At 39.6% G+C, this 12,579-nt stretch overlaps 1 protein-coding gene across 3 annotated transcripts in view; it reads right to left on the reverse strand.

Moving 5' to 3' along the window:
• LOC129707991 (mucin-2-like) overlaps positions 1-12,579 on the reverse strand; it is a 149,877-nt gene that overhangs the window by 118,028 nt on the left and 19,270 nt on the right. For all 3 annotated transcript variants that reach the window (XM_055653525.1, XM_055653527.1, XM_055653526.1), the window contains exons 14-19: positions 10,881-11,036; positions 5,359-5,453; positions 4,342-4,468; positions 753-999; positions 617-669; positions 448-530 (exon numbers count right to left, since the gene is read on the reverse strand). In XM_055653525.1, coding sequence (XP_055509500.1) covers positions 448-530; positions 617-669; positions 753-999; positions 4,342-4,468; positions 5,359-5,453; positions 10,881-11,036 — 761 coding nt within the window. The remainder of the gene's footprint in view (positions 1-447; positions 531-616; positions 670-752; positions 1,000-4,341; positions 4,469-5,358; positions 5,454-10,880; positions 11,037-12,579) is intronic.

Raw genomic sequence — 12,579 nt, forward strand, 5'->3', positions numbered from 1 at the left:
GTTGTGTGCTAATTTGGTTTTCTATATTTATGATGTTATTTCAGCCATTGTTGGGTCAGAGGAGATAGAACTCTGCTCAGACACACGGAGCATGCTCCTTATCATTGGGAGAGTCTAGCTATAAAACTTAGAAAGTTCACTATACTTCCAGAAATCAGCTTTATTAGTATCACACCTATTGCAAATCTCAAGTAAACTGACAGCATATGGCGATGTTTAAGAAACGTTTAGACAGGTACATGGATAGGACAGGTTTAGAGGGATACGGGCCAAATGTACTAGGGTAGATGGGACATGTGGGCAAGTCGCAAATCAAGGCCATAAGGTAGTTTAAAACTTCAAAGATTACAAATGCAAATTAATAATTTGTCGCAATTATTCACTTCCTATTGTTGTAAGTTATAGACCGCAATTCAACAAAGGAGTAAATACAGGAGGATTACTCACCTGAGGAATATTTCGATTTCTGCATGACTGTTTATTTACATTAGGATTGGTGCAATCATTATATAGTTTCCCGTTCTGACATTCTATGAAAGAAATTTATTTTTTTAAAAAGCAACAATTTTAATTGCTCATTTTGGTGGCACAGGATTAAATTGAAGCAGCTGCTCACCTCTACCGGGTGTAGGAATGACCGGACAATCAAGTTTCCCATTTTCACACTTACTGCATGAAGAAAAAGTGTTACATTTTGGCATGTATTTAATCATTTCGTCAAATGACTGTAGAATATGCTAAAGGACACTTACCAGCTTCTTCCATTCAGTGTAATACTCTGCCCTTTATTGACAACCATGTCACCAATGTAACACGGGCAGTCCAACTTGTCAACACAAGCTCCAGTGCCATCCATGTATTTTCCCTCAGGACAGCCGCAGCCAAAAACAGGAGTATCCTCGACATCACAAGTGTAATCGTATATTGCGAGTGACCCACAGGTACGGTTACAGGCTCTCATGTCAGTGTCAAAGGTCTGAGTGTTGGTGCACGGTTTATCTGGAAAGAAATCCAACGTTTTCATTAGGATTGCATGTTGTGATGAATTTCTAACAGATCGGGTTCATTTTCCCACTGGGTGTTGGAGAATCTTATGTAAAAAAAGTAAACAGAGTTAATGGTAAGTCGAGGGACAGAAGTTGGAAGTATTTAAATTGTGACACTTTGCCATGGCCAAGGAGGCATAATGGAACAGCTCTAGCTTTGCAATACTAAAGGAGAGATTGAGCAAAAAAACAAACTGCTGGATGAACTCAACAGCTTAGGCAACATCTGTGGAGAGAAACGGACAGACAACATTTCAGGTCAATGCCTTTCTTGAAGACTGGTAGAAAGAGGTGAGGGGAAAGGTTGGGGCAAGAGCTGGAAAATGATAGGTGGATCTAGATAAGAGGTTATTGACAGATGATCAGGTGGGGGGCAGTAATGATCCGAAGATGAACAGTGTGCGTGATGACCAAAATATCATAGAGCAGGGAATAGCAATTGGGTCACACAAGGTGGGAGGAGTGGAGTGGAAAGAAAGGTGGGCATGAAAGGATATGGTAGATGAGAAGGAGAGAGGGGATGTGGGGGGATTACCCAAAATTGGAGAATTCTGTGTTCATCCAATTGGGTAGTCGTCCACTCAAGCAGAATATGAGGTGCTATTCTTCCAATTTGCATCTGGCCACTCTGGCAATGGAGGAGGACAAGGTCAGACAGTAATGGGAAGGGGAATTGAAATTTGCTGGCAACCGGTTTTTACATAGAAACATATAAAATAGGCGCAGGAGTAGGCCATTCGGCCCTTCGAGCCTGCACCGCCATTCAATATGATCATGGCTGATCATCCAACTCGGTATCCTGTACCTGCCTTCTCTCCATACCCCCTGATCCCTTTAGCCACAAGGGCCACATCTAACTCCCTCTTAAATATAGCCAATGAACTGGCCTCAACTACCTTCTGTGGTAGAGAATTCCAGAGATTCACCACTCTCTGTGTGAAAAAATGTTTTTCTCATCTCGGTCCTAAAAGATTTCCCCCTTATCCTTAACTGTGACCCCTTGTTCTGGACTTCCCCAACATCGGGAACAATCTTCCTGCATCTAGCCTGTCCAACCCCTTAAGAATTCTGTAAGTTTCTATAAGATCCCCCCTCAATCTTCTAAATTCTAGTGAGTACAAGCCGAGTCTATCCAGTCTTTGTTCATATGAAAGTCAAGTTGGAGAGTTTGCATCAGTTGGAGAGATAATGTCATGCTACTCGCCATGGATTCCACTGAGTGCAGAAGAATATATAAGAGGTTGTGAGGCAAATCACAATTTAACCAACTTTTCATTGTATGGCCCGCAGTGGGAACAGTGTTAAAATGATTATTTGACTTCCATAGAAAGGGGAGGATCACAGAGATCGGAGTGAAATATACGAATATAAATGAGCTGACTGGCAGTAAGTTATTTCTTCCTCAGCAGTGATCCTCTTGGATAAGCTACAAACGGTTGTGTAGAGGCGGACACTCATCAGACCTTTAATCTAGAGATACAAGGAACCGCAGAAGCTGGAATCAGGAAAGAAAATATGCAATTTGCTAGCGGAATTCAGGTCAAGCAGTGCCTGCATCTGGACTGGACTGACAGTCTCGATTCCTGCAAATGACTAAGGCTATTTTCAATGCAAGATAAAGTTTATTTGTCGCTGATGCATTGTCGATGTGACCTAGATTAGTTCTGACTAGCTATGAGTGTTGGAGAGCAATTATCCTAATGGACAGGCAGAAGCAAACAAGACGATTGATCCTCCATACACACTTGGCATGATATTCAGTTCCACTGATTACAGGAGTATTGTACAACTGAACTGAAAGAAATATCCACTTACTTACATAGAACAGGTCAGCACTGGAACGGGCCCTTTGGCCCACAATGTTTGTGCCAAACATGATGCCGAGTTATACTGATCTCATCCGCTTGTACATGATCCATATCCCTCTATTCCCTGCACTTCCATGTACTTATCTAAAAGCCACAAACACCACTATTGTATCTGCCTCCACCACCACCCTGGCAATGCTCTCCAGGCCCCCACCACACTCTGTGTATAAACACTTTACCACACATGTCTATTAAACTTTCCCCCTCTCACCATATAGTAGCAATGTTACAAAATTTTGAGATTTAAAAAATCAAGTCTGCAATTTATCCCATCAGATAAAGCATAACAATAAGTTTAATTTGACACCTTATTCACTTTCTCAAGTAATAAAAAAGTTATGGCCATTTTCATACTCAGAAATTAGCATCTTGTTCCCTATTGATTTTCTATGGACATAACAAAAAAGCTGTGATCGTGGACAGTCAAAAGCCCATAACCTTCTTAAAAATTAAGAGAACTGAATGAAATTTTCAGTTATCATAGATTGAAGCATTCTGAAACAAATATAAAATAATCTTACTTGGATGACCTGAAATTAAAGCATATAATTAGTTAGTTACCCAATTGTAGCTAATTTCAAACTTCAATTACCAAACTAAACATCTATCCATTTCTTAATAAATGATTAACATTTTTAAATAGCCCAAGTGTCCAAATAATATTCACAAATAATTCACAATAAAACATGATTTTTAAATCTCATTTACATCAATTTATAGGCCAAATGGAAGGAATTTAGTGTTCATTTGCTGTAAATTAAAGTCAATTTAAATCGGCTTTCTAGTGGGTTCCTGTGAACGCGCTGGTTTAGAACGTTCACATTGCGCTGGATTTGTGCCCTCAAGTGCCCAGAAAAATACTGCGGGATATAAAGAGCCCAAAATGAACTGCTCGCTATAGAAAACTTTAATTACAGGGTTATATACAAGCCCCATTTAATGTAAAAATAAGGTACATACCTTTAATTGTTTGCTTTATAAAACCCTGGGGCTGCGAGAGGTTGCGGAGTGAGAGAGTGATTTTTAAACTACTATAAATATTATACAAGGCCATAAAAACTAATAATACCTTTTGCGACGGGGTCTTTCAGCGATTTTCCGTTAATGATTTACTAGGCTGAACATTTTCGATTGGAACAGCCTAGTAAAAATCACGTTTTAAACCCGCCCCCTCTAAACAGCACCAAAATCACACACAAGGGGTGGGGCAGATGCTCAGCCACGATTCAGGTAGGTTTTGTAACATACCTACATATAGCTATGCCCTCTAGTGTTGGACATTTCCACCCTGGGAAAAAGGTTCTGACTGTCTACCCTTTCTATGACTCTCTTAATTTTATATACTTGACAGGTCAATTTCAAACCTTCCCCAATAACTATTACATATTCTTAATTTATATCCCTAAATCCAACAAATGGCAACTTACTGCAAATGTTTCCTCTCCAAATTCTCACGATAACACCATTAGCAGCACACTCATGGACGTATGTTCCCAAGGCAGCACACAGGCAGTCATTGATATTCTCGCAGGCACAGGTAGCTGCCACACACATCTAAATAAATGTTCATAGTTACAACAGCTGGATATCTTTGAAAATTGTAAGTGCAATACAATTCTTTACTTCCACAGTATGAGATCCAAGATGACGCTCTTTGTGTGCCAGTCACAGAAGTGGATCTACAATCACACATTACAATCGCTCCACTGTACCGAGGTACATTTGACAATAAACTAAATTCAAATGCAAACTCAAATTTATTTAACCAAATTATTTAATATACAAAACCAAATCGAAAACATAATTTAAAGAACAAATAGTTATACTGCAGGTTTATAAGCTATGAATTGATATTGTCTTTGATGACAAGCTAATCATTTTTCTTAATCATTTCATTCCTCAGCCAAGAAAATGTCAGACATATTGTACAATAGATTTAATCTATTGCACCGCAACTTAAGTAGCAGATCTAGAAATGTAATTTTCCATCACCAACAAAGACTGCCTAAGTTTGAGGCAATATTTTGACTTGGGGTTTGAAAGCTGAGTGTTTATGACCTTTGGGTATTACAAATCACTTTTGATTTATTTAAGTACTCCTGAAGTGTTGCAATGTAGAAAATGTGTCAACCAAATGTGAACACTAAACACCCACAAAATCTATTATAAATGACCAGGTTAGTTGTTTTGGTGTCATTTGTTTTACTCAATGCATTGGCTTGGGTAACAAGGACTCTTTTGTCTTCATCAAGAGGGTAGGTGCGGCTAAGATTTTACACAATCTTTAACATTGCAGTACTCCCTCGGTACCACCGTGATTTATTAAGATGAATGATAGGCTCTGCTTCTGGAACAAGATTTGAATTCACAACTTTCTAACTTGGGTAAAGTGCTACAGCAGAACTAAGGAAAGACAATTAATAATGTTTGCTCTGAATTCTTACCTGATAATATTTCAGGTAATCCACAGTGGAATGGCAGATGGAGAAAGCACTTGTTGGATCTTTCAATTGAGAGCAATATAGCTTGGCATAGTTTTCTGTAATTATATTTTAAAGCATGATCAGCTGAATCTAAACATTACACTTCTAGAATAAATGAATAAATATTCTAGACATATTAAAAGACATGGACCAAAATCTCCTACTCTTGACATTTCTATGGGAAGAACAAAAACATGAAACTTACCAGTTAGCATTAAAGCTGAATGAATTGCATAGTTGTCGACCATACTAAGCTTAACTTGAAATTATGTTTTTATTCAAAAATGTTAGAATTAAATCCATACACAGTTTAAAATTTGATTTTTATCTGATAGTTTCTACACGAGCTAAAAAGGAAAGATTAATTCCATAACATAACAGTGTTTCCACTAAAACAGTGAAGCAAATTGAAGACAAGAAACAGCAAGGACATTTTCAAGGTCAAATAACATTTAGGAGGTCGGGGGGGGTACTGTGAAAGCATTCATACGAGGGACTCTGTACAAGGAACATACTGTATGCATTCAATTTACCAATTGGTTCTACAAAGTTTCTGTCCACTGAAGTTAAATATTCACTGGTATAATAACAATAAGGTGCAGATAAACTCAGCTCGACACGATCAAAACTACAGTTTCTGTGAAAATTGGCAAAAAGGACTATTTGGAAAATCAGGCAAGGCATGCTCTTCAATATTTATTTGCACACTGACAGTATCATGAAGAGGGAGTCATTCTTGCCATTCAATCATGTGATTTTTGTGCTGCAAAACAAAATAGGTGTTTGGGGCTAACCTTTGCCAACTAGAAATTGATTATTCATGAACATATGGGAGTAAAACCCTTTGAGTGATTACTGGAGTGACCAGGATTCACAGATGGAATTAGGGGTGAGCTGAAGTTGCATTTATAATCGAGGTAAAACTGCAAAGTCACAGTACAAAAGTCATATTAATGCATGATATTTTTTCACACAAAACAGGAGGCCATTTGGCCCATGTGGTCAGTGACAGCTCCCAAAAGAGCATTTCATCAACAACGTTCTTCCTCTCACTCAACAACCCTGCATCTTATTCTCTCTCACAAGCTCATCAAATCCGCTTTGATTGGTTTGCCACTTACCCACACAAATGGGTCATTTATAGCAGCAAATCAATATACAGGCTTATCTTTGTGATGTGGGAAGAAACTGGAGAACATGTAGAAACTAAACAGTCACTGGGAGTGTGTACAAACTCCATGCAGACTGCTCCTGGGGTCAGAAATGTACCTGGGTCGTGTAAGCCAAATTTTGTGGCGTGTAATAGTGGGCTTTTTTTTGCGGTTTCTTTCAATATGCTGCTATATTATTTATAGTTGTTGCATTTAATACATGTGTAAACATTTAATAGTTTTAAGCAGTTTTAGGAATAATTCCACTTCTGCTTCTGTGGAAGTGGCCCACAACATTAAAGGGTCAAAGATGCCCAAATAACTGTTGGACAGTTGTGGACTGCGTCATGTCACCACACTTGGTAAGGACCATGGTGGGGCAGTGTGTTATACTCAGAGGGGCTGTAAATGTTAAGTCAGCTGAGTAGCCCATGCAGAAAGGGCTTTATGTCCAGTACTTGAGTGAGAGATTAAATTCCTCTTTTCAAAAGAAAATTGCAGAAGGTTCTGGGTGGTACAGCCAGCAGTTTGGAAATTGCATTCATGCTTAAGGGAGATTTATTTCTCTACAAGAGGTTGTATCAGTTGCAGACTGTCAAACTATGGCTTTAACTTGGCTTTTGAAGTAAAATGAATCTTGGAAACTTTTCACAATACTAATTTCATCCATCAATTTTAAATACTTCCAAGATGATTAGGTGGCACATTCCTATACAATCTGCACAGCAATCAAAATAACTTTTATCATGATGCTGATTATTAACACAAACAATTGAAGGAACGCTTTGCTTAGATAGATCGTTTCCTTAGTGCTTTGTAGTACGATGAGAGGAAATATAATGTGCTCACTTAAGTGCTGGAGAAAAATGCAACTGAATTCAAAGAGCAAAAAGCTCAGAAAGACTTAAACAGGCTATTCGACCCAACTCAACCAAGTTGCCCGAGCCAGTTGTTTTCCTGCATTTGGGCCACGTTTCTCTAAACCATCCCTACCCATGTACCTGTCCAAATGCCTTTAAAATGTTGTAAACATACCTGCCTCTGCCACTTCCTCTGTGTGTAAAAGTTACCCCTCTGTGTGTAAAAGTTACCCCTCTGTGTGTAAAAGTTACCCCTCTGTGTGTAAAAGTTACCCCTCTGTGTGTAAAAGTTACCCCTCTGCTCCCTGTTTAAAACTTTACCCTTGACCTCAAATCTATGTCCTCTAAATATAGACTTCAAGCCTGGGAAAAGGCTGTGACCATTCAGTATATTCACTTGGGCTCTCTGTGAATAAAGACTGAAAGGAGTTGCAGAAATCAAGTGTTGAGCTAGTATTCAAACAGGCATAGCTAGTTTACAAAGTAGCAGATCAAATAGCAAACTCGCAATAGGTAATGACTAAATGGATAAGATGCAACTTCAGTACATTCCAGATTGATGAGACCAATGAAGAAAACATGATTTATGTAGGAGGAAACCAAAGAAAAATATGTAGAAACGTCAATGGCATCTCGGAAGATAAATACGGCAAAGTGAAATATTTATGAAAATTGTGCTACACTGCAACTGAAAGGAGTGTCAAAGAAGATAACAATGTATGGGAGTGAAAAATCTTTGGAAATGCTTGCTAATAGGTGACTTCAGTTTTTAGAGAACCATTAAAGCATTATTTCAAGTCCAGAAGAGACTTTAGTTTTAGATTTTGAAATAAAAACCCATACATCTGTGGAGCAACTGAACTTAAATATTTAGAACAGAGCATTTGTTCTAAATTTTTTTTGAAACTTTCTTATTTGTTACCTTACAAAGTTTTATTCCCTCACCAAGCACACCTACTGGCCTCACCTAATCTGCTCCTCCCTATATAACATATCAAAGTAATTCTTGTTATTGAGGGAGTGCAGCATAGGTTCACGAGGTTAATTCCCAGGAAGGTGGGACTGTCAAATGTTGATCGACTAGGGCAGCTGTGCTTGTATATTCTGGAATTTAGAAGGATGAGAGGGTATCTTATTGAAACGTATAAGATTATTAAGGGTTTGGACACGCTAGAGGTGGGAAACATGTTCCCGATGTTGGTGGAGTCCAAAATCATTTAGAGCAGAGATGAGGAAAAACTTTTTCACACAGAGAGTTGTGAGTGTGTCGAATTCTCTGCCTTAAAGGGCGGAGGAGGCTGGTTCTCTGGATGTTTCAAGAGATGGTTAGATAGAGCTCTTAGGGATTGTGGAGTTAAGGGATATGGAGAGAAGGCAGGAACAGGGTACTGATTGCGGATGATCATCCATGATCACATTGAATGGCGGTGCTTGCTCGAAGGGCCGAATGGCCTACTCCTGCACCTATTGTCTATTGTCTATCAAAGGAACTTCCGTACTAATTATCACTAAGTTTCCCAAGCCCCTGCCTTTGAATCCACTGAATTCCTGCCCATCTCCAATGCCATCGCAACATGCATGCCCAACTAGTCTTTGTTTTGAAGAAGTAATAGAGTCAAATGTCACATTGACCTCCACTGCAGATCATGGAGGAATGTTAGGAGTCCTTTAATTGGGTTCACTATTTATCCAAATCTGTTTCATTTAACAGAGATCAGCTCTGTTTTGCTGCATTCTTGTGGTAAAGTATGCCGTATCTTAATTATTTTGTCCATGGAACACACAAAATAAAGTTTTAAATAAATAAAATTAATAATAATCTCAAATTCTTCTATTCTTGCTTTGAGTAACCTTTTGCGGCCTTACTTTCTCCTGTTTTAATCCCAGTTCAGAGTGCTCCCAGTACAAAACCAAGTTGAGCACATTAATCGCAACATGCATGCCCAACTAGTCTTTGTTTTGAAGAAATAATAGAGTCAAATGTCACATTTATCTCCACTGCACATTAATGAGCACATTAATGATCCGGTAGGCGGCGCGACTCTCGTCAGCAGCGGCCTCTGCAGCCCGTCCGCGTTTTTATTATTTTTTGTCTATGTTTCTATGTAGTTTTTGTTATTTTTTGTTGGGGTGTGTGTGTGGGGGGGGTGGGGGGGGAGGGAGGGAGGCGGTAACTTTTAAATCTCTCCCTGCACGGGAGACCCGACCTTTCTTGTCGGGTCTCCGTTGTCGTTGGGGCTGCAACGAGGAGTGGCCTCCAACAGGAGAAGACCGGGGACTCTGGTGCCGACGACTCACCTCACCGTCGCGGAGCTGGCCGAGTCCAGAGCGGGTGGAGCGGTGGTGGAGCGCTGCTGCTGCTGCGGCCCGACCTCCGGAGATTCGGAAGCTGCAACTGCGGGTCTGGCGGACGGCGGCACCGGGCCCCTGGAGAGAGACCGCTTTTCAGGGTTCTCGCAATGGCGACTTCTCCCGCCCGAGTTGCGGGGTCGAAGAGCTCCTGGACCGGGGCCTCACAGCACCGCCCCGCGCGGCTTGGAATGGCCGCGGGACTCTGCGAGCGCATGCCGGGGGCTCTAACACCAAGACCCGGTGTGCGACCTCGCACCACCCAGCGTGGCTTTAATGGCCGCGGGACAATCGCCATCGCCAACATGGACTTTGACTTTGACTCTGACATCGGGGGGGGGGGAGAGTGCAGTGGAGAGATAAGTTTTTTTTGGCCTTCCATCACAGCGATGTGATGGATGTTTATGTAAATTATGTTGTGTCTTGGGTCTATTTGTTTGTAATGTATGGCTGCAGAAACGGCATTTCGTTTGGACCTCAAGGGGTCCAAATGACAATTAAATTGATCTTGAACCTTGAATCTTGAATCTTGAATCTTAATCATTGTCTTTGCTGATACTGCTGACGATTAGACAACAAATAAAATATTGAGGGCAGCTTTGCACTTTGTTCCTTACAAGAATTGCAAAACTTGAAACGAGAGAACTCGGAAAGCCTGCACAAAGACCTTTAATGCCATACTGCTCTTTTGTGCAGGATGCTTTAGTGCTTTAGTTCTCAAATTTCAAGTTTTGCAATTCCAGAAAGGTACAAAGTGCAAAGCTACCCACATTTCACACTGGATTGTGTCTTCAAAGGTAAAAGACAAAAAGGCAAGCTAAAGAATACTGTGAAGATTCAACAACTCAACAACGTACCTCGGTGACTGCCAATCACCACCCCCCCCCCCCGGGCACATATTATTATTTATTCAAATCGTTTGCTATGTCGCTCTTCAAGGGAGATGCTAAATGCATTTTGTTGTCTCTGTACTGTACACTGACAATGACAATTAAATTGAATCTGAATCTGAATCTGAATCTGAAGATTCTTGTCCTGGATTTACAATGATTCATTTTAATAGCTTAGGAAATAAAAGCATATCACAAAGCAAAGTTGTGGTATTTAGAAGAAACGTTATTACCATTTTCTGAACTGACACAAGGGACTGGTATTTTCTGTTCAGGACAGCTGTCATCAGTCTTCCAGGAATCAGCAAATGTAACAGGAGTGCTTTCCAAAATGCCTTGTGCAGATAGAAAGTCATCTTCAGCTTCACCATTGAAAGTGCCACATAAACCTGTGGGTAAAGAATGACAACAGAAGAAAGATTACTTTGCTTGTACACTCAGTGCTTTAAAGGATAGCAATAACTAGATTCAAACTTGCTCCAACTATATGTGTTTTTATGCTCTTCTCTCTCAATATGTGTGTGCTTATATTAATTTAAAAGGTAATCGGATTATACATGGTCTAATAAATTAACTTCCTTCTCTTTATACAGTGCATTCCGGGATTACAAAAACTATTTTGTCCGTAAGTTGGAAAATAAACGAAATCACTCGATCCAGTAACAATGTTTCCATAGCATTGTTATGAATGGTGTTGATGAGGGTCTAGTTATAATCATACAGAATCAATGGTGGGTTTCAATGGGTTGTTACACCTTTTAACTGTGCATTGTTGAACAAGTAGCAATAGAAGTGGTTGCTGGTCAATTGCCAAAGCAATCTCTTGAGCGACCTCCCGCAGTGAAACTGGCAACATGTGGTCTTAAGAAACAATCGTGTCTGGTTACTGCAGGGAGGTTACATGGAAACAGGTTTTTATTTTACAAAACTGGTTCTCATTTTAATGTAATAACATTAATGGGAGCTTTTTCATATATATATATATATATATATATATATATATATATGTATATATATATATATATATATATATATATATATATATATATATAGTGTCCATAAGTCAGGAGTTTGTAACCTCGGAGGGCCCACTGTGTCTCAATATATTCATGAAATCAATCTTACAAGATTTTAAAAATAGTGGCATAATGAAATGTTGAGGATAATCATTTGTTTATGCCATCCTTGAGTGATTTTATTGATATTAATGTTTCAGAAATATAAATGAATAACTACACTTTCTATGCTCCATTAATAACAAAGATTTTGTAAATTTGCATGGTGGCACAGCGGTAGAGTTGATGCCTTACAGCGCCAGGGACCCGGGTTTGATCCTGACTACAGGAGCTGTCTGGATGGAATTTGTGTGTTCTCCCCATGACCCGTCTTGATTTTCTCCCGGTGTTCCGGTTTCTTCCCACACTACAAAGGCGTACAGATTTGTCGGTTAATTAACTTGGTATAATTGTAAATTGTAAACATAACGTCGATACTCAGTTCCCACAATCTCGCACTTATCTGCATTAAACTACATTTGCCATTCTTCAGTCCACTTGCTCAGGTGATCAAGATCCTCCTGTAATTCTTGATAACTTATCTTGGTGACACATGCAAACTTATTAATCATACCTTGTACATTCTCAACCAAATTGTTCATATAAATGACAAACAGGAAACACAAACTGAAGGATGACAGAAATTTGTAGCTTGGGGTACAGGTACGTCATAGTTTGCAAGCAGTAAGTTCCAAGTGTGTTGAAGGACTCAGACAAGAACAAAGAGCCTGGATAATTTGAAACTTTATCTTTTATTGCCATATACCTTAAGTTTAGAACAGCAAAAGGAATCCTCCCAGAGGAGAATCAATCTGCTTTTAGTTTCTATGTTAAGTGGAGTGCGCCTCTCTCTCATGCAGAGTGGACAGAAAGACAA

The sequence above is a fragment of the Leucoraja erinacea genome, chromosome 22, assembly GCF_028641065.1.
Source record: "Leucoraja erinacea ecotype New England chromosome 22, Leri_hhj_1, whole genome shotgun sequence".
NCBI lineage: Eukaryota > Metazoa > Chordata > Chondrichthyes > Rajiformes > Rajidae > Leucoraja > Leucoraja erinaceus.